This window comes from Plasmodium gallinaceum (genome assembly GCF_900005855.1).
Source record: "Plasmodium gallinaceum strain 8A genome assembly, contig: PGAL8A_v1_76, whole genome shotgun sequence".
Lineage (NCBI taxonomy): Eukaryota > Apicomplexa > Aconoidasida > Haemosporida > Plasmodiidae > Plasmodium > Plasmodium gallinaceum.
Window position 1 is genome coordinate 2,846,072 of NW_021628238.1, and position 26,693 is coordinate 2,872,764.

Consider the following 26,693-nt stretch of genomic DNA (forward strand, 5'->3'; position numbering starts at 1 on the left):
ATATCTAGAAAAAAAAAAAAAAAAAAAAAAAAAAAAAGAATTTTAAAAGATTTTCTAAGAAAACATTATTTTTAGGTAGTCAGAAAATGTATATACTACTAAATTGTATTAACCCAGCTTTTGAAATATCTAATCCATTGAACGATAATTGTATCTAATAGAATAAAATATAATTGAAAGTATTCTTGTAATAATTAATAATAATTAATAATAATTTTAAATAATTTTTAAAAAGAAAAAAAAAGACATTACATTTGCATCTGCAAGATCTAGTTTTTTCATTATTATAAAATATTGCTCATATTTTATTGAGCCTTCTTTTGTCATGTCAAAATAGGAAAATATATAGTTATAATCTACAAAAGGAAATATAATAGAAAAATGATTATATAATATTTATATATGCCATAAAAAATAAAAAGATATATATTTATAGGTATTTTTATTTTTTGTTATACTATATATATCTTCTTTTATTAGAAATTTAGCAATATTATTCAATATGTAGCGTTTAAATGTATTTTTTTTCCAAAAGTCGTAAATACTAAAAATATAAATTTAAAATAAGAAAAATAATAAAAAGAGTTATTGTAAAGTAATTATTATTAAAAAAAAGAAAAAATAGTTCTTTTATTAACTTTTTTAATATGTCAAAATTTATGTATATATTTTGCTTAATATCTTCCTTAAACCATTCCTTAAGAAAATAAACAAAAAAAAAATTAAAAAAAAGTGTATTTTATTTTTACAAAATTTGGTCATTTATTTTACAATATGAAAAATTTATCTATTTTTTGAGTTACATGATCTAATGCTTCTTTTACAGTAATCATTGAACTTTTATGTAAAATATAAATGATAAATTATATATAGTAATTTATATTATTTTAAAGAAAATTATTTATAAAATTTTAATTAAATATTTTTTTTTAAAAAAGTAACCTTAAATCATTAAGTAAAATTTTTTTAATAAAATTTCGACCTTTATATGAAATATTTTTCCATCTATAAAAGAAAAATAAATTAGAAAAATATAAAAATATATATATATATATATATATATTTATATATTTTATAATTTTATGTTAACAATTTCTTATCAAAAAAAATTTTTTTTTGGTTGTTTTCTAAATATGAAAATGGGAATTCTCCACACACTAAAAAATACACTGAAAATTAAAAAATTTTGAATAAGAGAAAATTATTATATTTTAGTTAAATTATTAGAGTAAAACTTAAAGATTTATTTTAGAAGAGGATATAAAATAATTCAATTTTATTAAGAAGTTATATTTTTTCTTTTTTTTTTATATTATTACTTATTACACCAATACTATAGACATTTTTGCTTTTTATTTTTGAGTTAGCTAAAAGTAAGGAAAAAAAAAATTTGGAAGAAAAAAATTATTAATTTGGTCATAACATTTTTTTAGTTTATTTTTTTTTTTTAAAATAAAGAGATAACTTTTTGTTGAAATAGTTGTTATTTTATAGATATCTTCCAACTTAATCATTACTTCTTTGTTCACAGACTTTACAAGAAAACTATAAGGACTTAGTTTTCTTTTAAATTATATTATAAATAAAAATATAAAACAACATTATTATAAGAAATTTCTTTTTTTTTTTTTTTTTTCATTACTTAAGTGCTAAATTATTTGAGTGTAAATAGTTGACAATTAAAATAATCTTAAAAAATATATATATAAATAAATAAAAGTATTTATATATACTTTATAACAAAAAAAGAATATTATATTGTTTTATTTTTTTAAACCTGATATATTATATTTTTTATTTTTCTTTCATCATATCTTGCAGAAAAAACAACAGACGAATATAAACTTGTATCTATAAAAATATAAAATAATTAACATATAGAAAATATTTAAAATTAAAGTAAAATTAAGAAAAAAAAAAAAAAAAAAAAAAAAAAAAAAAAAAAAAAAAAAAAAAAAAAACCTGTGAAAAACTCAAATACACAAATAAATGAAGAAGCTAATTCACAGTAGTGAATTAATTTAATTATATTTGGGTGGTCCAATGGTAAAATAAGAAGTTTTAAATTGTTTAAATAATCTTTTTTTTTTTTAATAACAATTCTGTATTTATAACCATCAACAATACTATAACTATAACATATTTTTTTTTTTTTATTTTCTCTTAAAGTAATAATATGAACAAAGTCTTTTAATATATTTGTTTCTGACTCAGTACAAAAAAAATTAAAAATATTATTACTATTATTAACAACATTTTTAATTCTCATTTTGTCATTATGAGATATTAGTAATGAAATTATTTTGGTTTTTATTTTTTAATGTCTACATTATTAAATATATTTTTTTTTTTTATTTAGACTTAAAGAAGTAAATAAATAAATTATTTTTAAGTTATAATTTTTTTATTTAATTTAAAAAAAAAAAAAAAAAAAAAAAGAAAAAAAAAAGTACACTTTAATAAAACTTACATACACTCATATTTTAATGAACTACAACATTCTTTAAATTAATAATATGTATAAGCATATACATCTCTTACAAAATAAAATAATTATATTTCATGAAAAGATTTGCTATTTTCTTGATTAAAATTAATAAATAATTATGAAATATAATTATTTTACTTTAAATTTTTTTTCATTTTTTTGTTACTTTTGTTAAACTGCATAAGAACATCATGAAAATACTTAAAAAATAATAAAAAGATAAATTTATATCTACATAAAAAAAAGTACTTAATTTAAAAATCTTCAATAATAGAGAAGAATGAGAAATAATTTTACAAAAATTATATGTATTTCTTTAATAATTAAAATATGTCTATTTTAAAATATAATACAATTAGATTAAAAAGAACTAATAAAATAATTCCTAGAATTTATTTAGTTTTATTTTTAAAAATATGCTATACTTAAAAAGAGAATTTATTTTATAAAGCCTATAAAAATAAGGAATATTCAAAAAATAATAGGAATATTTTTAAAATATTCCTTTTTAACTAATATTATTTGCTTATAAAATATTTAAAAATAAAAATTTTACAATTTTACTTTTTTTCTCAAAACTGCAAAAATTATGAAACTAAAATGATTGAACAACCATGAATTTTTTTTATTCTTTTATTATTTATTTTATGTTTTTTTAGTTTTGTTTCTTTGAGTTTAACGAAATACAAATATAGAAAAAATTAATTGTATTATATTAATAATTTTATTTTATAAAAAGATATATATATTTTTAAAAGTAAGGGATAAATTTTTTTTTTTTTTTTTTTACTATTCTTTCACTTAAAGATTATCATCAAAAATTATTTTATTCTTATCTTGTAAGGAACATTCATATTATAAAATTTTAAAGAAAATTTTTTTTTATTTTTATAAAATTTTTTAAAATATATATAGCATTTATAATTTTTAATAAAATTAGAAAATTTAAAAGAATTAAATTTTAATTTTCATAAATTTTTCTTAAAAATGTATGACTGTTGAAAAATTGAAATGTTTCATTATCTATTTTGAAGCAATAAATTCATAAAAAAAAAAATAAATAAAAATAAAATAAAATAAGAAAGCTTCTATTAAAAAGAAAATAAAATTTAAAATTTTGAAATAAATTTTAAGAAAAAATTTACTTTAACTTTTTAGATTAATAAAAAACTTGGAAATTATAAATTTACAAAATATCTTTCTAAAGCAAATTTTACTAAGGAAAATAAAGTAATTTTAAAATAAATATTAAAAAAAATGAACAAATTTTTTTAAAATGAATAATAGTTCAAAAATATTAAAACCAAAAGGAAAAACTTTAAAAAATAATTTAGGAGAAAACGAAAAGGCAAATTCTAACATTGTAGATAATGAAAATAGAAATGCAAGTGACATTCATGAAAATTATATAGAGAACAATAAAAATAAAAATGATATGATAAAAGAACATAGAAAAAATTCTCGTAGTTTTAGATTTTTAATTGAACATATAGATTTTAGACTCTTTTGTGAAAAAAAAGAAAAAATTGATAATATAGAAAATAAAGAAAAAACACCAACTTCAAAAATATTAAATTTCATTGGAAGAACTTACGATTTTTTAAAAAAAAAAAATTTTAACTCAAAATATTTAAAAAAATTAGAAAATTCACAATATTTTGAAAAAATATTGTGGCCATATTATAATATGTATGATGATTTTTATATTTTAGATAATAATAGTGTTTTTTTTTGTTATGATGAATCAAATAAAAAGATAAGTGTATATATAAAACATATATTGTCGTTAATTGTTTTTATTTGTTACAAATATGAAGAAAAGGGAAAATATGAAATATGGGATCAAATAATATACAACAAGATAGATGAATTTGAAAAGTTAGTAGAAATTGAAAACAACAATTATTCAGAAGAAGAAAATAGCGAAATAAATGAGAGAAACAATTTGTATAAAGAATTTCTCATAGAAAAATTTAATAGTTTATTTTTTAACACGCTTAAATTAATTAATTATAATTTTATTTTAAATGAATTTATAAATAGCTATAATATAAAAGATGTAAATTTGTATAAAAAGCTAATAAATCATAGAAAAAGATTATTTAAATTAAATTTCTTAGAGAAATCTTTTGTTGTTCAATTTTTTATAAATGTATATTCAAGCATAGATAAAAAATTTCTATTCAAATTGTGTTTAGATTTGTGTAATCCTTTAATATGGAATCATGTTAATTACAGTTATTTAAATAATTTTCTTTTTAAAAAAAATAAAGAATCTAAAACACTTTTCACAAACATTTTAAAAAATATTGAAAAAAAATATTTAAATTACGAAAGTTTTAATTCCTTAAAAATTTACACTTGTAATACCACCATATGTAATGATAATTCAAAAGTTGAATTAAATGAAAATTCAGAATGCAAAAAAAATAAGAAATGTATTAGAAAAATAGAGTTTCATGAAAATATAATTTTATTTATAAATAAAAATGATTTTTTTTATAACCTAATAAATTATTTTTTATTAGTTTTAGATAATTTAGAGGGAAAATATGAGGAATATGATGAAATAGATAGCTCTTCTCTTTCTTCATTTAGTGAAGATGAATTTGAAAACGTTAATATGGATAACTTCAATAGTGATATTGATATTTTTAATGATAAAGTAAGTTCATTCTTAGAAAAACTGAAATTTGATAACGAAAAATTTGAAGATAATTATGTTTCTTTTGATGAAAATAAACATATAGACAATAAAAATAATACAGAAGAAATTACACATCTAAATGATGACAATATTAATGATGAAAATAATATTAATGAATATGAAAACATGAATAAAGGTGAATTTTTTTATGAAGATGGAATTTTTGAGAAAAATGATAATGATATTGAATGTGAACAAAATAATATGAATTATATTAATAACAATGATAATTACGATGAGATTTGTTTTGATGATTATTTAAAATATTCTTTTAATGAAGAAGAAATGCAAAATAAATATATAGGTCATAATGAATATAAAAAAGAAGAAATTTTAAATATTTTTTCACTATATGAAAATAAATTAATGCATAAAAATCCTAAGCTGGTTTTAAAACGAAAAAAAGGAAAATATTGCAACAAAAATATTAAGTTTATTATTTTATTTATTGAAAAATGTGTAGAATTTTTTATTGATTTGTTAAGTCAACTTTATTCAAGAAGGATATTATATATATTTATAAAATATTTTAATGTACATATTTATTGTAAAATTTCTAGTTTAAATAAAAAAAGAAAATTCAAAGAATTAATAAAATTACTAATGTATTTCATCGAAATGTATATAGATAATTTTTCAGGGAATTCATTAAGTTATTTAGATGTAAATAATGATCATTATAAAAATTTTGAATATTTTCAAACATTTTGCTATAAATATTTTAAGGATCATAAAATATTAAAAAATTATTACTTAAAATCAGTTTTTATAATGGACAAAAAAAGTGAAATGCTTGAGAATTTTTCAAAATTAGAAAAAAAAGAATTATTATTTTTGTGTGAAAATTTAAAATATATGATTTCTTCCGAAAAGAAGTTTGAGAAGGAACAAAAAATACATGAAGGATCACATAATAAAAAATATATTAGTCACAGTTTGTTTAATAATTTAAATATATTTCATAAAAAAAAAAAACTATTTTACATAGTTTTATTAGTTGAAAATTTAAGTTATAAAAATAATATATTCGAAGACATTAATGAGCAGTGTGAATATCCAAATGAAAAAGATTTGTTTGAAAATATATTAATTGATACCAAAGATGATTTAAAAAAAAAAAAAATTTTCATATATACAAAACCTTTGTTTAAATTAAATTTACAGTATTTATGTATTAATGACTACATATATAGAATATACAATTTATTCAAATTGCAAAGTTATTATGATATAAGAAAAAATATAATTGAATATGTATATGAAACCAATCCAAAAAATAAAAAGGTAAACGAAAATACTATATGCAACTATGTTTTTGAAATTGATGAAAATAGTGATAACAAAGAAATAAATAGCAAAAAGAAATTTGAAAGTACAATAAATATGAAATATGTAAATAATGGAAATTCTTTAAGAAAAAAAAGAAAACAAGAAACATATTTAGAAGAAGAAGAGATGAATAGCTATGATAATTATTCAAATAGTAATATTGCATATAATGAATATCAATTAAATTCAATAATAAATGATATTAACAAAATAGAAAATACATATTTTGCAAATGAGAGAAGAATGAGCAATAAAATTGACTCATTTAAAATTGTAAATGTTAATAATAGTAGTAAAAAGATTGTGGCAGAAATAGTTATAGATCTAAAATATAAACATTATGAAAAAGTTCATCATGAATGGAATATGATTAGACCCTCTGATATATTGTTTTTAGTTTGTGTAAAAAATTATACCAACCATTATAGAAATAAATTAAATCTTGTTAATGATAGTGACTTAAAAAAATTACTAGGAATTAATTATGTAAGGGGTTGCGAAGTATTAAAATATTCAAATTTTGTAGAAAATAATGAAGAAATGAATGATGAAAATAGTAACTTGAAGAAAATTACAGTTTATTTGGATTATTTACAGTACCAAAAAGATATTTTAAATGACCCTGAAATATATAGCTCATTTAATTTACTAATAAGAAGAAAGCAGAAGGAAAACAATTTTTTTTATATTTTGAATAATATTAAAACATTAATTATGAATCCTGATGATGCAATTATACCACAGTGGGTGCATGATATTTTTTTGGGTTACTGTGATAATTCATTAAAATATTACCAAAAGACATTGCCTCATAAAAATATATATAATGAAAGAAATTCAGATGAAGAAAGTTTGCATAGTGAAAATTTAGATGAAAATAATTCAAATGAATACAATTCAGATGAAGAAAGTTCATATAGTGAAAGCTTAGATGAAAGAAATTCAAGTGAAGAAAATTTAGATGAAGAAAGCTTAGATAAAAGAGATTTAAATAAACGAATTTCTGATAAATCAAATTCGATGAAAATATTAGAGAAAAAAATTACATATAATAAATCTAATTTAAATTTCATAAAAAATAATATTGAGGACATTAATTATTTAAATACTTTTTTAAACATTAAACACATACTTAAAACTACTAATGTCGCATATATATGTTTAGATGCCTCATACATCAATGTGATAAATGATAGTAAAATTGATGTAAAGAACTTATTAAATGAATATATAGAACCTTTATTCTTAAGTTATATTCCTATAAAATATCAAGATGAAAAAAAATGTCTTGAAAAAAGTGAGTTACAAAACAATATACTTGAAAGTTTATTTTATCATATATGCATAATTAACAAGTACAAAATTAATAACATGGATTTCATTTCAAATTTATTATCAAATATCAAGGTTGTTTATCAATATGAAAATTTTTTTATTTTTCATTTTGAATATAAATATAAAAAATACTTTTTAATTCTAAATAATTATTTGAATAAAAAAGAATATCAAAGAAATGGAGAAAAAAAAAGTTCAGAAAATAGCAATATTCATAAAAATATATTAACTAATAAAAATGAAAAAAATGAAAATGAATTAGGTGACAATATGGTTAATTATGTAGAACAGCCGAATTCCCAAGAAGTTACCGTAATTAGTGACTATAATAATATAAAAAATATTTTTGAGAAAAATATAGAAGATTGTATTAATCATTTAAGAACAAAAAATGGTATATATAGAATACAAAATAAAATATATGATGATCCAAATTATCCATTAGAAGGGCTATTAGTTCATACAAAAGAAAAAAATAGCACTAATATTGATTTTTTCAATAAAATTTATGAAAAAAAACAAATACAAAAAAAAAAAATACAATACACAGAAAGACAAGTAGAGTGCATAAAAAGTGGTTTGTATGAAGGTTTTACTATTATTGAGGGTGTTCCTGGTAGTGGGAAAACGAGTATTTTAAATAAAATTATCAATATATTATTTAATAATAAAAAAAAAGAAAAAATTCTTATTTGTACACACAGCAATAGTTGTTTAAATTACATTTTTAATCTGCTTGTCAAAGAAAACTTTATTCATCAAAAATATTTATGTCGTGTAGGAATGGGAGAATTAGACATTGAAAACTTAAAAATTCAGTTTGAGGAAATAGAGAAGAATTTAAGTCAGAATAACAGTGAAGACTATTTTAATATGAATGAAGAAAATAATACTATTAATGATGAAGATGAAAATTTTAATTTTTCAAAATACGGGAGAATAAATTATATGATTGACTTAAGAAAAAAATTATTAAATGAAGTAAATTTACTATCAGAATCAATTAATAACCAAAAAATATACAATTGTTTATATGCTAACCAATATTATGAAAGTAACATAAAAAAACGCATTACAACATTTTTTAAATATATTGATATTTTTAAAAAAAGTGAGAATATTAATAATTTTTTTACATTATATATGTCATCATCTATTGATGATTATGATTTATACAACTTATTTTTATGCCCAAAAATATATTTAAAGGAATTTTCAAATATTAATGATATTATTTTGGAAAACAATCCTACAGAGCACAATGATAAGAAAATACAAAAATTAAAATTGTTAGATGAAGATAAATCATATTTTTATTTAATACATCCTGAAGATCAATTGAAAGTATTAAATTTGAGTATATATAATATTTTATTTCCTTTTAAAAAATATATGAATTTGAAGTTAGAAAAAATAAATATTTCACAATATTTAGATTATAAAAACAGTTTTTCTGATAAAAATGTCGATTCAAAGTATTCTGAAAATTTAGTAGAGCATACAGAAAAAAATTTAAATGAAAATGAAAAGGAAAATAACAAAGAAAAAGAAATTAAAAGGAACATCATTATTAAAGAGAATCTCAAAAACGAAGATGAAAATAAAAGAAAAGTGAGTGAAAATGTTCTGGTTGAGAAGAATACAAAAAAAGATATTCTAACAAATTTCAAAGAATCAAAAGCAGAAAAAGATGAAGAAATTTATGAAAATGATTATGACAATTTTAATGAAGATGCAAATGATATAATATTTAAAAACAATTCAGATGATTTTGATATATGTAAATATTATTTAAGAAAACTGATAAAATACTTTGAGCATTTAAAAGATTGTAGAGCATTCGAAGTTTTAAAAAATCAAAGAGAAAGAGGAGTATATATAATAGCGAAGTTGGCAAGGGTTATTGCATTAACATGCACACATGCAAGCATAAATAGAAGTAAAATAGCAAAATTGCAGTTTTATTTCGATAATATTATTATAGATGAATGTACACAAATTACTGAGAACGATACATTTTTACCATTATTACTTCAAGAAAATAGATATCATAAAAGTAAATTAAAAAGAATCATTTTTGTTGGAGATTCAAACCAACTACCTCCCATTATAAAAAATAAATATATAAAAAATTTTTCTAATTATGAGCAATCTTTATATAAAAGGTTTTTAAGATTAGAAATACCTTCCATTTACTTAAATGAACAAGGGAGAATGCGGAATGAATTGTGTAATATTTATAAATTCTTCTATAGTAAATATAATATACAAATAGAAAATTTAGAGTGTGTATATAAAGAAAAATTTTTAAAAAGTTTTAATCCAGGTTTTACATACACTTATCAATTTATACATGTTGAATCACAAGAATATACACCGATACCATATTTTTATCAAAATTTATTAGAAGCTGAAATGGCTGTTGCTATTTTTATGTATATGAGATTAATAGGATATTCTAGTGATGTAATAACCATCCTAACAACTTATAACGGTCAAAAGGAATTAATATTAGATATTCTAAAAAAAAAATGTTTATATAATAAATTAATAGGAATGCCTAAAAAAGTTACAACAGTTGATAAATATCAAGGAAAACAAAACGATTATATAATAATATCTTTAGTTAGATCAAAAAGTATTGGTTATTTGAAAAACATTAAAAGGTTGATTGTTGCATTTTCAAGAGCAAGGTTTGGTTTATATGTAGTTGGTAATTATAATTTGTACAAGAAGAATTATGAATTTAAAAAACCATTGTATTTTTTTAAAAAGAATAAATTAGAGTTATCATTACAAATGAATGAGCATTTTAATACAACAGAGAGGAAAAATAACTTGCCTGTTATTATAAAAGATGTAAATCACTTTTATACCATTTTGTATTCTTTATCAAAAGCTTATTTACAAGATAAAAACTAATATAAATTTATAAAGTCAAAGTATACAATAAGAAATTGATTTTTATTATGGAATAAAATTAATTCTGATATAGTTGCAGAAAAAGGAAAATTTTTTTTTTTTTATTTTAGAAAAATTATATTTCTAGAGCATTTTACTTTTGATATAATTAAAATACTTACGATTTAATATATATATTTACTTTTTTAAAATCTTTATTATTTTATTTTATTTTATTTTATTTTTTTTTTTTTATTGAACTAGGATTAAAAATATAATTTTTCTCTAATCTTATTGCTTTCCACAAATTTATATTTTTTTATTCTTTGTTTTAATTAATTTCCTTCTTTTTCCATTATTTTTGCCGTTCAAAATTAAAAAAAATTTCTTTGGTCTTTTTGTATTTTTCATCAATTTTTATTAAAATATATATTTTTTTTTAAATCTTTAAAATACTAAAAACATTTTAATAATAAAAATAAAAACTTAAATATGAATAAAAAAAAAAAATCTTCTATAAAAAAAAAAAAAAAAAAGAATACGAAACAATATTACAATTAAAAATATACACAAAAAATATTACTCTGTTTTACTTTATATTGAAAAGAATGAAAATTAATGTAAAAATGGTAATGTATATAAATATTATTTAAATTACCGGTTCTTTTATTGTATAAGAAAAAAAAAAAAAAAAAAAAAAAAAAAAAAAAGATTTATTATAATTTATAAAAAAAAAAATTTTTTTTTTTTTTTTTTTTTTTTTTTTTTTTTTTTGATTTTTTTTTTTTTTAAATATAATTAAAAAAAAAAAAAAAAAAATGGAAATTAAATGTAATAAAAAGGAAAATGAAAAATATGAAAACAGTAATATAGTTAATATTGATAATTTAGGCTTAAGTGAAGAACCAAAATCAGAGGTTGGTGTAATAAATGATGATAGTATACATTATAATAGTGAAAATATACATTCTTTTATAAATGATGAAGTGGAATTTTATGATGTTAAGGGCATAGATGAAACAAAGGAAAAATCAGAAAACATTTTTAATGTTAATGAAAATTTTGGAAATTTGGATAAGAATATTTACAACTTTTCACTAGATAATGAGTCATACAATTCAAATATAGATGATGATCTTGAAAATTTTTTTAGAGAAAAATCAAATGAAATAGTAGAAAAAAAAAATGAAACCTACAAAGACAAATTAGAAAAAGGTGATGATTTTATAAGGGATGATGATTATTCGTCTAGTAGTGAAAATAAATATGACAAATTTTACAAGGATAAAGATTATAAATCATCATTAAATAATGAAGTAAATGAAATTACAAAATCTGATGGATATAAAAATGAAGACTCAGAAAATTCTTTTCTTAGAAATACAATAAACAATGAATGTTACGAACATTTTTACCCACTAGGGAGTAAAAAGAATATATTAAATACAAATAAAGGTATAAATGAATTAAGTATAAAACTTGAAGATAATTTTTCACATATTGGAAATAAAAAGAATGATGATGTGACAAATAATTTCATATCAGAAATGGAAAATGAAAATTTTTATGATGAAAAAAATGACTTAATTATAACTAATGATTTGAAGAAAGAAAAAAAAATAGAAGAGGAAGAGGAAGAAAAAGAGAAAGAGGATGGGGAAGAAAAAAAGGAAGAGGAAGATAAAGAGGACGAGGAAGAAAAAGAAGAAGAAGAAGAAAAAGAAAATTTGAGTTATGCTGAAAAAGAGACATTACCAAATGACAAATTATTGATGAAATATTTAAATAATTCTAAAAGTGAAGCAGATACAAATTTTAATAATGAAAAGATAACTATTGAAAAATCAAATTTATTTAATGAAAAAAATATGGAAGAGCAAAATAATGATATAAAAAATGAAAAATCTAAGAAAATTAATATTATGAATTACCTTGAAAATAATGATTCTCAAGATAATATAAATAATTCTAAAAGTTTATTAAAGAAAAAAAGGGTTAATGAAGACCAAACTAATCCATTGTGGTATAAACATAAAAGACATTTTTTTATTTTTACTTATTCGGGAAAGCCAGTTTTTACAAGATATGGAAATGAAGAAAATTTAACAAGTTTTTATGGTACATTACTAGCTATTATATCTAAAATTGAATCTTTTTGTTTCTCTCATGAAAACAGGGATATTAAAATAAATAAAAAAATAAATGAACAAAATACAAAAAACACATTAAAATATATTATCAGTAAAAATACTAAAGTAGTTTATTTAGATAAAGGTGTTTTATATTTAGTATGCATTTCTAAAGTTAATGAAAGTAATAATTATATTTTGAATATTTTAAATTATATTTATTTTCAAATTATATCATTATTAACAAAGAGCATTGATAAATCTTTTCAAATAAAACCATCTTTTGACATTAGATATTTGTTGGATGGTGCTGATTTACTTATAAGTAATTTAATATCATCATGTTCTAAAAATATGTATTCTATTTTTGACGGATTTGAACCTTTGCCTTTAAAACAGGAATATCGTAATCAAGTACATAATTGGATTTCAAACTTCAAAATTAATAATGTTTTGTTATCTTTTTTAATTATAAATGATAAAATTATATGCTTATCAATATCTAAGTATACCATTTATTCAATGGATATAATAATTCTTATAAATATGATAACATCAATGAAATCATTCAAAAATGCAGAATCGTGGACTCCCATTTGTTTACCTATTTACAATCCAAAGTATTAAAATTATTCTTAAAAAAAACTTCATTGAAATGTTTTCATATGTTTCTTATATATGTATCATTAACTTGTTCAAAAATAACAAAAAGTTATTTTGTAATTATTTAAGAATATTTTTCTTATATTTTTTTAATTATATTTTTTTTTTTTTCCTTTTTTTTTTTTTTTTTATTCTTTTTTTTGCAGCTTATTTTTATATGCTTATATTAATTATATAAGAAAAAAGATATGTTGTGTTTATGTATGTTCTTATGCATCACCTCGAGATTTTTTTTACCTTTCTAGACATACTTCCACGATAGAATCAGTAAGATAAAAAAAAATTAAATAAAAAAAATAATATATATATATATATATGCATAATGATAAAATAGTAATATATATATATATATTTTTCAGAAATTTACAAGTTTTTATGGTATAAATTTATTTGTTTAAATTTATTTTTTTTTTTTTTAAGATGCTAATGAGTACGGGATGTTATGATGAAATTGTGAAAGCTTCAGATAATTCTCCATTTACTTTACCAGAAATTCATGGTATAGATATTATTCATTTATGTTATTATATTCCATATTTAAAACAATATTATAGTTCTAAAATTAGTCATGATAAAATAAAAAGAATTTTTCGAGTATACCAGAAATGTGATGACATATTAAAAGATTCAAAATTACCTGCACAAATATATATAGAATGTGAATATGAAAAATTTTACTGTATTAAAACAAATTTATACCACTTATATTTATCAGTCCCGTTTCATGTTAAAGTTAATGATGATAGTATTAATGAAATTTTAAGAGTTATAGCGATTTATCATAAGGAAATATTTATTAATAATATTAAACAAATAACATTTTAGTTTTTTTTTTTTTTTTTCATAAATAAAACCGTTTTTGATGCTATAACTCTGAATGATAATTTTATTTTTTTTATTAAGTCTAATAGTATTATAAAAGAATTATTTTTAATTATAATATTGCTGTTATTACAATTAATAAAATACATTTTTTTTACTATGTGGAATATTACGAAGTTAATATATTTTCATTGTGTTCTATTTTTAATTTTTATACATGGTTAGTCCTATATTTTAATATTTTTATCGTCATTTTGATTATTCTAATTGGATTTTTTTTTTTTTATCTTTAAGTCAAAACCTAAATTATATATATATAACTATACAAAAATAGTAATTTAATAATTATATTAAGTGATAATATATTTATTAATAATATTAGTAATTTATAATATAAAAAGCATAGATCTTAATAAAACAAATTAAAAATTAAAAAATTTTACTTAAATAAAAATAAAAAAACAATTTTATGAAATTAGTAATTATCATGTTTATTTTGTTATTTTTTATATAATTTTTTAAAAAGGAATATAATAAATAAGAATATTTTATAATTATTTATTTAGTTTTTTTTTTTTTTTAGTGTAACAATGTGTATTCTTTCATTTTACTACACTAGTTTTATTTTAATATATATATATTTTTTTTTGGTTTTATTTAAAATTTAGAATTTTAATATAAATAATTAAGTATAGGAATACCATTAAATAAGCGAAGGGAAAATGAATATTTAAAATTTTTTTTTATTTTTAGTTTATATTCTTTAAAGAATCATTAAATATTAAAGAATTTTAAATTTTATTTTTATGTTTTTAAAGGGAATTTTTCCATAATTAAAATTAGAATTTATATAATATAAATATAGTATTACGAGAATTACACAATATTGTTAAGTATATTTGTAACAATTTTTTTTTAAATTATTAGAAAGATTGGTAAGTAATATTTAGCAAAGAAAAAATAGAAAAAATTTATTTGGATAACTAAATAAATATTAAAATTAATTAAATTTTTTAATAGAATTAAACATTCAAGTAATTAAAAATAAGCTCTTTATATATGCTGCAATTTAAACATAACATCAATTAGATTTTAAGTACAAAATACAAAACATATGCATGGAAATAAATCACTTTGTAATATATACTAAAGACACTATTTCAATTTATGAAAACTTTATGAATGTATTTAATATATTATAATATATAGTTGGGTATTTTTAGAATTGTTTTTTTCTCTATTCTAATTTGAAACTATTAAGAAGAAATTTAGAGTATTTTTTAAAAATAATTGAATTTATCGGTTAACTGATACTATACAATGAAAATTAATAACAAAATAGAATTTTATCAAACAAAAATATTAAAATGAGTAAGATTAAAATCTCTTGAGAAGACTTAATAAATCTATTAGTGAAGTTTTAAGAATACTTCAAATATGTATATGAAAATTTTGGTTAACGTATCAAAGAAAAACATAAAAAGTCATCTTAATATATTTTTTATTTGCTTAAATAGGAAGTATGAAATAATAAGAAATTCATAAGATTATGAAGAAATCATTTATGATAAAAATATTTCAAAATCTTTTTTATATTTTATAGGCTATGATGAGATGTATTTAGCCTAACTAAAGATTAATATTTATCTTTTTAAATTGAATGAAAAATTTTTGCATATAAAATCTTTAAAAGTAAAGAAAATAATACATATATAAGAATATCTATTGGTTATATGTAAAGGTATTTTTAAATCAAGGAAAATTATATTTCCTCAAGCAAATTTATCTTTAATTTAAAGTTCATTTATGTCAAAAAAAAAAAAAAAATAAAATAAAACAAAAGCAAATGTAGGAGGTAGAAAATGAATCCTGCACAATATGAAAGTAGTTAAACAAAAAATAACAATACTTAGATGAAAAAAAAAAAAGAATACTACCTGAATTAGTAACCCTAATTAAACATATATATCAAAGAATTGCTGCACAAATAATATTTCATAAATATTAATAAAATATATTATATCAAAAAATATAGGAAATGAACATTTTTAAGATAAAATTTCATAAATGACTTATATAAATAATTTATTCTATTTACATTATCATTATGGTTCTTCCATCTCTTCTTCTTCATATGCTTCTTCTTCATTTTCTTCATCGTACGTGTCTTCTTTACAACCACAACACCTAAATCTTCTTTCTCTATATCTTTGTTTCTATAGTATAATTAAAAAAAATTGTTTTCTAAATTTTTTTTTTTTTTTTATGTAGATATAATTCTAATTTAAATAAATAATTATAAGTAATAGAGAAAAGTTTATATTTAAAATTTCGAATCCTTCCATACATTTCTTACAATCCCAAAAAGCATCATCATAAAAGCTAAAAATAAGGTAGCCGAACACATATAAATAACATTTTTTAAAATATCTTCACATGCTGATTGAGAAGTATATAAATGTAATAATCTGGTGGAATTCTCTGATTGAAGTTTTTCTGAACGTAAAATTTGATCTATGAAAGTTTTAACATGTTCCTTAATTTTTTGAGTATCATTTAAATAATCTATGGTTGAAGCTTCCATATTTGGTTGTTTTATTACCCAAATAAAAAATTTTCTGCATCAATAAAATTTTTTTTTTAATTTTTTTTATTGTTATATATGATGTCGTGGTAATTTTTGTGTAATATTATTGTTTGTCGTTTAAAAAAAAAAAAACGCATTTTTTTTATGTAAAAAATTATTCTGTAAAAATATTAATAATTATTTTTAGTCTTTTTTTTAATTTAATTTTTTTAAAGACAATTTATATATGATTAAAAAAATTGGTTATCAACCTTTTTATGTGCATAAGTAACTTTATGAAGTAAAATTAATGATATCAACGACGTACACGAAATGTTTAAGAGTATAAATAAGCTATAGAGCTAAACTTAATGGTTACAAGCAAAAAAAAAAAAAAAAAAAAAAAAAAAAAAGGGATTTTTTTTTTTTTTGTGATACAAATTATTATGAGTTATACAGATATACAATGAAGAATAAAAATAATTATATGGACTTTTTTTTTTATTAGAAGTATTTTGTTTACGTTNNNNAAAAAAAAAAAAAAAAAAAAAAAAAAAAAAAAAAAAAAAAGGGATTTTTTTTTTTTTTGTGATACAAATTATTATGAGTTATACAGATATACAATGAAGAATAAAAATAATTATATGGACTTTTTTTTTTATTAGAAGTATTTTGTTTACGTTTTATATAAAGTGTTAATTTTATGTTAACAATGTGTGTTAAAACGTAAATAATTAAGTTTACGTATTTAATTTATGAGTAAAAAACAGGTAATATAATAAACCAATATATAAATATATAGACTAAATTATGAAGAAAAATATATTTTTGAAAATATTGCAATTAATTTAATTGACATACGACATAATATCTAATGATATATGAGGGATTATTTTTAATTTAAATATATTAGAGACATTTCTATTATGAATTTAGACATCTTAGAGACATTTAAATTATTAATTTAGACATCTAAGAGACATTTAAATTATTAATTTAGACATCTAAGAGACATTTAAATTATTAATTTAGACATCTTAGAGACATCTATTTTAGGATAAAATCAAAAAGAATTAATGAAATACATATAAATATGTTTTCCACAGTATCGTTTTTTTTTTTTTTTTTTTTTTTTTTTTAGAGTTATTCTTAAGACCTATTTTTTATTAAATTAAGGAATATTTATTTTGATAGTCTTTCTTTTTTCTATTGACTTAATTTAAAAATCATTGTTTTCATGTTTTTGGTATATCTCTTTGCATTATGTCTTTTTTTTTTTTTTTTTTTTATTTCCTCTGTTAATATATTAGAACTACTTGATTACAATGAGATTATTTTTATTATTGATTATAATAGCATTTTATTTATAATTTGAAAATATTATTGTAAAATTTTTTACTATAAAAAGTACATATAATAAGTGTTGTATAGAATGGTATTCTAAAAAATGTAGCATTATGGATTTATCTTTGAAGGAAATAAAACAAAAGTTTACGTTAAATGTGAAAAGAACTCCAATTTTTTTCATTCAAAAAATAAAAAAAAATGGTTAATGGTTATACTTTGGAAAAAAAAAAAATAATTACATATATCAAATATGAAAAGTATTTAGAATAAATAAGTAAATCAATACATTAAGAATCATTGGAAATGTAGGTATTCTATAAAAATTTTCCAAAAAAAATAAGCTTAAAGACATGAAACATATTTAGAAATAAAAATTAATTATATTTTAAAAATAATAAAAGAAGTAGACAATGGATTCATATTTTTGTCATGTATTTATTTGTATTAAATTATATAGTAAAAAAAAAAAAAAAAAAAAAACTTTAAAAACATGAAAGTTTTTTATAAAATTGCATTCATTGAGTATCCAGTTGGAAAATGTTAAATAATTTCCATGATAATTAGTAACAGTATGATTTATACTTATAATTTCACTGTTATATAATTAATACATAAGACTTTGATGAAACAAGTATTTTATGGTTTATTTTTCCTTTTTGTTTGTATAAATATATATATATATTTTATATGATATATTTGATGATGAATTAGTGAATAAACTATAATTTTATTTGAACATAATAAAATAATAATTATTCTATATTTATAAATATAAAAGAAGCAAAAAATAATAACAAAAATTCATCATTATACATTAGATATAGAAATAAAAAAAAATTAATTGTAAATATTTTTTATTAGGGTAATAGTACTTTTTTGGTTGTTAATGTAACTTTAAAAATTTAACAGATCAGTTCGAATTATTAGAAAAAAGTTGTATCTTTGAAGTTAACAGATATATATATATATATAGTAAACTACACCAGAATTAATCTGATTTGTTAGTTGTATTTCACAAGTTAAAAATATGAAATTTTTTTTTTAAATCAGGAAAATTATGAAAAAATTAAATAGTAAGAATACAAATTTATTTCTTTAAAAATGAACAAATTTATAATAGCAAAAATTTATGAAGTTAACAAAAGAATTAATAAAAAGCATATAGATAAAGAAAATCAAATGTTTATATTTATTTTGAGGATTATTCTAAAAAAATTAAATTCGATATGTTACCTTTATTTTAAATAAGATAATATGGAATAATTTAGAATGAATTATATAATGATAATTGTTAATTTAAATTTTATATGTTGTTGTCATAGATTAATATTATTCTAAGACAATAATAAAAGTAGTCCTGATGAAAATTTTTATAAATTAAAAAAAAAAAAATAGATAATAACTTGAGATGTGATATTTATATTAAACTTTTTTCATTTTAATGACAAATTTATATAATAGTAATATTTTATGGAATTTATATTTTAATAATAAAAAAAAAATGAAATTGAAATTGTATATATGAAAACATACATAAATAAAATAAAAACAAAAAAAGGAAATTAATAATGATGATCTATATTATAGGAATGACATTACTGATTATTATAAAAGTTATTCATTTTTATTTAACATTAGTAATTATAATGACAGAAATAAAAGTAAAATAATGAAAAAAAAACAATGAAATAGTTTTAATAGTAGTGAATTAGTATTCATAAAGAATAATGTAATGGTTAAAATTGGAAATATTATTATAAAATTAATATTTGTTGAATATAAGGTAACTCAAGTTATAAAACAACTTACAATTGTTATTTCTTTAAAAATATAATATATAATATTTATTTAAAATATAAAGATTACTATGATTATGATGGAAATGAAAATGAAACAACATCTTATGTTTATGTAATATTAGTATTGGGATAATTTACAAAAAATAAGAAACACATTTAAATCTTTTAATTTCCTTGATATCAAAAAAATTGTAAGGCGTTTAAATATTTAATTTTTTATTTTAAAAATATAGCTTTCATAATAATAGAAAATTAGTACTCATTTTTATTAAAGGATGCTCATATATATAATATTTAGGGGGGATATACGGAACATAATTTTATAAATTGATATGAAGATAAATAAATGTTAAAAATGTAATCTATAATAGTTTATTTTTATCTTGTTAAATGAATGATATCAAGTTAAACGTTTCTTAAAGTAACAATTAAGTAATAAGTTTCATTTAAAACAGGATGTAATTCCGCATTTGTTACTTAATAATATACTTACTTTTTTTCATAATTCTAGCTGTTAATATTAAATGGACTCACTTATAATATATTATAAATCAATATTCATGTAAAAAATGTAAAACATTTTTCAATTCATTTTTTTCAATTATATAATTTTTTAGATGAAAAGGGTTCTTATTAAATGATTCATAATGTAATGTTATAAAAATAAATGGACAGAAAATATATTTAAGTAAATTACAATGCTGTAAACAATTAATTGTAAAGTTAAAAAAAAAAATCTTTGATTAGGGGAAATTGAAATAATAATTTTGAAATATCCTTTTTTTTTTTTTATTGTATTAGTTATCTTTAATGATAACTTTGTAACTATTATATTTAATTTTTGAAGATGATATTATAAGTCACAGATGAAAAAAATATATTCCTATAAAACTTGTATTAATAAAGAATAAATCTAGGACATTGATGAGGAGAAAACTTTATTCTCTTAAATATAAAAGGTATTAGTTAAATATTTGATGAATATTTTGAATAATAAAATTATTTTAATTTTATATATATATATATATATATCTAATAGGAAAAATAATTTATTAATATATTTATTTGTATATATTTACCTTAACAATAAAATAAATAATATTCAAATAATATTCACATTATAATAAATATAAAGTTACAACACTAATAAGAGAGGTAATTTTTTGTTGAGTTGGAACAAGAAAATAAGAATGGATCTATTTATCTTAAAGTGATGTTTTCTAAAAAAAAAAAGGATATTTTTTTTTTTTTTTTTTTATTTTTTTATAATGATAAGATAATGAAAGTAAAAAAAAATATATTGAAATATCATCTTTTTTAATATTAAAAAAAATATTACATAAGAACAAATTAAGAAAAGAGTTAATTACTCATATTAAATATTAAAATACTTTAAATAATTGCATAAAAATATTGTCATAAGAAAAAAAAAAAAAAAAAATAAAATAACTATAACAATATTAATTTTTTTTGTGAATAATTTTTTATATATGAAAGAAAATTATTTTTCTTCATTTATTAAGTAAATGTATTTTTTTATTGAGTATTTTTTTTTTTATGGAAAATTATTAACACACAGAGAAAATATTTACATGTATATAATCAAAAGTTATTTCATGGAAGATTTAAGTTTTAATAAAAAAGAGGATACATTTTTATTAAATTATATAAATAGTTCTTATAAGATATTTAGAACATTAAGAATAATAAAATAATGAATTTTTAATATTTCTATTTATAGAATTACAAATGTTTTATGAAATATATTATTTCCTTCAATCTATATAATTCAATTATATAAAACTTACATATTTATATTAGGTAAAATATTGATATAATTTAACTAACATATTTATATGAAAAGTAATTTTGTAATTATATAGATTCATATAAAATGGTTTAAATACTTTTTATTAGTTTTTTCATTACATAAAAATCTTTTTATAGTCAAATTAAAAGTAGAAAGAAATAATTTAGTTGATAATTTTTTTCATATAAAATCAAACTAATTTTTTTTTTTTTAAGTTTATACTATTTGTCAAACTTAAGTTGATCATTAAATTATTTATGTTATAACTACATTATTCATTATAAAAATATGAAGTAAATAGTTAAAAAAATTTCTTAAAAATATATCTTTATGCTTTAGATACTTTATATATGAATAAATTGATACCATAAAATTTCATAAAAGAAATTATAATCTCAGTATAAATTACAGAAAAGAGAAATTCAAAGAATAGTATTTACATTCATGATATATATTTATTTTTAATACAAGAATAAAAAATGAATAATATTTTTTATGTAAACAGTTTTTCAATAATAGTTATCCACAATTTTTAAAAATAAAATATCTCTTAAATTGTTATTATATAAAGTTATACTATTACAGTATTTATTTATTAATTACTTTTTCAAAGGTTATTATGAATAATTAAAAAACTATTAAAGAGTATGGCATAGTTATCTCTACCAAGTTGATATTTTATGAAAATACTTTTATAACTTATGTTGGAAGTAGGATATATTTATATATCTTTTGACTTTAGTGAATAAGTTTATATATATTATATACCATAAGAGGAATACTTTATTTCATAAAGAATTTTTAATCCTTTAAATAAACATAAAAATATTTTTATTATTATTAACAAATTCATAAGCCAAGTTTAGTAAGTTTTAATTAATACACATATAAACTACTAAGCATATATTGTTAATTTTTCATAAAAAAAGATATGCAATATGAAAACATAGGAAGTTTAATATGAATATCCCACTCTTGAACTTTTATTCTGTGATATATTTACGTAGTTCATTCAAAAATTTAACATAGAATGATCTCTCAATATAGCTATATTTTTGCTTTAAGTAAAAAAACGAAATATATGTTATAAAAAAATATATATATTATTTTTTTAAATTAATAAAGCACACAACAAAAAAAAAAAAAAAAAAAAAATTTTTTTTTATACTATGAATATGATTAGTTCTTGTTCATCTTTTTGAGAAAAAATGTTGTATTATGTAAGTTTCACATATTTTAATAAACATCATAAATTTATGTATAAATGAGTTACTAATGATGTTTTATTATCCATATATCCATTTAAATATACATAAAAGTGTATGTAAAGGAATAATCAAAATTTTAAATATATTTTATTTTATCTTTTTTTATTTTTTCTTTTTTACAATTAATAAATTTTAAATCATTTTTTCGGTACATAATGTATTTCAAGATTTTATTTCTAATAATTTAAAAAATGTGATTATAACAAAAAAAAATATAATCTATTTCTTGTAATTAAAAAAATATTTATATTTTAAAGTAGATTAAAAAATTTGTTATAAATAAAATGTAAATGTTTACCAATTTTGTCATTAAATTACTCTAAAACTGTTTTTTCCTTATTAAATTTTATTGAATTCAAAAAAAATGAAAATTTTGTTTTTTTAATATGAATTATTTAAAATTATAGAAGGAAGAAAAAAATATAATTTACAAATATGTTAGATATTTAAATTTATTTTATAATTTATATTTTTTTTTAGTTTTAATAAATACTTTCATAAGAAAGTTAACTTTTTATTAATATATAAAGAATTTAATTTAATAATATTTTTTTATAGAAAACAATTTGACAGAATATTATTGTGATTTTACCTCTAATTACATTAATATAAGACTTATATATTCAAACTAATATATTAATTAGAAACTAAATCTCGAGATTGTAACTGAGTCTAATATTAAAATATAAATATATATATTTTGCAATTCATAGTTGAAGATTTACTTATAATAAATATATAATTTTTGAGGAGTTATAAGAACATTTTGTAAATTTAATAAATGTTAAAACAAAACTTATTATATAAATAAATATATATATATATATATATATATATATATATATATATATATATATAAAGGTATACATATAAATGCAATATTAATTAAATAGTTATCTTTGTAATTAAAAAGGACATTAAGTTATATATGATTTTTGTGACAATAAATAAAAATTAGTTTTTATTATATTAATGAAATACTAATTTATATAAGAAAAAAAGTATATTAGAATGAAAAAGCAAAGGGATTTATTTTAAAAAATATTATTTAAATATACATGTATGCATATACAAAGAGAAAAAATAAAAAATTTTTTTATATATATTTCTTATAACATTCATTTATCCATTTAATTTCATCATTTGCGTTCATTGCTATATAGGTTTAGACTTGTTATATTACCTGTCTTATTGTTTGAATTTCTTTCCTAATTCTTCTATCATTAATTTTCATCATTTAAGAGTCAGTAGATCATCATATTTTTTTTTTTTCAATGCTTAACGTTAATACTTCTCATATATCCTTTTCTGAAATTATTAATGATTCTTATTGGTTTTTATTATACTACTAAGGTGCTTTTAGGATATCAAGTATAAAAAATAGGGCAATATTTAAATTATTAGTTGCTTAATATGATGCTTTTATTTATTATAATTAAGTTTTCTTTAAAACAAACAGTTATAATAAAGAAAGCATATATTTTTTTTCATTAGTTTTCTTTTGCATTATAGTAACATTAGAGAACATAAAAAAAAAAAAAAAAAAATAGTAATATTGATAGTATGAATATACCTATATTTCATTTGTGTAATAAATTTAAAAAATTTTTGTATTTTCTAGAATGATATCTTCATTAATTGTAATATTTTTTAAGGTAGTATTACATTTCATATTAGGTTATAATTATTATAAGATATAAAATTTTATTTTTTAATAGAAATTTTTTAATTTTTTCAGATTATCCTCTATTATTTAGTAAATATACTTAGTAAAAAAGTAGCTTCTCAATTTAAGTTAAATAATGCAGAATATATTAATAAAAGTTTCGGTATTTTATGCAAATATAAAATTATAAATATAAAAAAATATTATAACAAAAGAGATTTTACTTAAATATACTTTAAATCCTATATATAGAAATATTAAAAATTACTAAAGAAAAATAAATGGAATAATTCTACATGTAAATATTGAGTATTATGTATATTAATTAAAAAGAAAAGATACATAAAATTTATGTGAATAAAAGAGAAAAATATAAAAAAAATTATTATAAAAAATTTTAAAAGAATATATTTTTTTTTTTTTTTTAAAGAGTTAAGTCGAACTATTTTAATTAATTTAATTTATTCAATTGCTTTTCTCTGTAAATGAAATAGAAGACCGATAATATTAAAATTAAACCTAATAATTTTAGCTTCATTTTAAAAATATAATATCATAAAATAACAAAGTGGATTTTTCATGAATAAATTTTTGATATTAACATGTTTATTTTTTTTTCTTTAACACTTAAAATTTTATTCATAAACTTTCAAGATTTCTATAAAAAAACATGGAAAATATAAAAAGTTCTGCATTTAACTAAATATATTATTTATTAGATTTAAGAATTAAATAAGCTAGGTTCATATTTTTTTTTTTTTTTTTTACATTTGTTGTTATTATTTAATTTTAGCATTAATGATATAATGAAACATTCTATGAAGATACAAGTTATTTATATGATTTTAATTATATATATATATATATATATATAAAGCTTTAACATTTTCCATTATAAAAATTTAATGGGTTTAAGTTTTAATGAAAATATTAAATTATGAAACATTTATAATTAGTATTTAGGAGAAATATATATTTAAGTAATTATTACAATAGAATTTTTCAATACCAAAAAAATTAATAAGATATTCGAAGAAGTAATTGTATGAAGTGAAAATGAAGCAATGATATTATGTTATATATTTTAGTTTGTTGATCCTAATGATTCTTACGATTTTTAAATAGATGAAATGAAAAGTGCGAATTAAATAACTAAAAAAATAATAATAAGATTATAGTTAATCTTTTGAATTGAAACATAACACTGAAAATTAAACAAAATTTAAGATAATAAATAAAATACATTAAAACATTATTATGAAAAACCTCAAATAATTAATATAACTTTTTAAAAATAAATACCCTAAGGTAATAATAATTAGGTTGAAGAATTAAAAAAATAAGATGAACTTAAAGAAAACCTTGAAAGGAATGAAGAAAAACATAGAAATAAGAAATATAAAAATAATTTATATAAAATTATGATTAGAAAAAGGAATAAAAAAAAAAAAAAAAATGAAAAATTTAAAACATTTAATTATTAAAACACCGTTTAACTTAAATATACTATGAGAAAAGAAGAAATAAAAGAATAATTTAACAAAATATATTTTTAATCGTAATTATAGTTTTTTAATAGTTACAAAAGATATCGGAATTTATACATTAAAAAAAAGTATATTTTATAATTTGATATATTAGCTAAATAATCTTGATGGAATATTACATGAGAAAAACCGAAAAAAAAATTTAAATGGAAGATATTATTGGGAAGATAATATATTATACATGAAATTATGTAATCTTAAGGATAAAAAGAGATAATGTTTAAAAATGTTATTATGAACTTAAATGAAGTTTAATATTACAATGTAAGAATATTCTAAAAAAAATTAAAATATGATATTGATTAAAATATAAATA

The 26,693-nt window shown here is 17.4% G+C and overlaps 3 protein-coding genes across 3 annotated transcripts in view; 2 read left to right on the forward strand and 1 right to left on the reverse strand.

Moving 5' to 3' along the window:
• PGAL8A_00263700 (protein kinase, putative) overlaps positions 1-2,269 on the reverse strand; it is a gene marked incomplete at both ends in the record, with an annotated part of 3,877 nt that extends 1,608 nt beyond the window's left edge. Inside the window, 12 exons of the mRNA XM_028671386.1 lie at positions 97-154; positions 253-356; positions 459-544; positions 639-697; positions 804-837; positions 943-1,005; positions 1,091-1,169; positions 1,320-1,367; positions 1,466-1,563; positions 1,643-1,689; positions 1,778-1,851; positions 1,963-2,269. Coding sequence (XP_028528044.1) covers positions 97-154; positions 253-356; positions 459-544; positions 639-697; positions 804-837; positions 943-1,005; positions 1,091-1,169; positions 1,320-1,367; positions 1,466-1,563; positions 1,643-1,689; positions 1,778-1,851; positions 1,963-2,269 — 1,057 coding nt within the window. The remainder of the gene's footprint in view (positions 1-96; positions 155-252; positions 357-458; positions 545-638; positions 698-803; positions 838-942; positions 1,006-1,090; positions 1,170-1,319; positions 1,368-1,465; positions 1,564-1,642; positions 1,690-1,777; positions 1,852-1,962) is intronic.
• A 1,495-nt stretch (positions 2,270-3,764) lies between these two features.
• On the forward strand, positions 3,765-10,781 carry PGAL8A_00263800 (P-loop containing nucleoside triphosphate, putative; the record flags this gene model as incomplete). Its single annotated transcript, XM_028671387.1, has 1 exon — positions 3,765-10,781. The coding sequence occupies one exon, from the start codon at positions 3,765-3,767 to the stop codon at positions 10,779-10,781; it is 7,017 nt and encodes a 2,338-aa protein (XP_028528045.1).
• Positions 10,782-11,578: 797 nt separating this feature from the next.
• On the forward strand, positions 11,579-14,377 carry PGAL8A_00263900 (vacuolar fusion protein MON1, putative; the record flags this gene model as incomplete). Its single annotated transcript, XM_028671389.1, has 3 exons — positions 11,579-13,509; positions 13,699-13,819; positions 13,973-14,377. The coding sequence occupies 3 exons, from the start codon at positions 11,579-11,581 to the stop codon at positions 14,375-14,377; spliced, it is 2,457 nt and encodes an 818-aa protein (XP_028528046.1).
• Between the last annotated feature and the right edge of the window lie 12,316 nt (positions 14,378-26,693).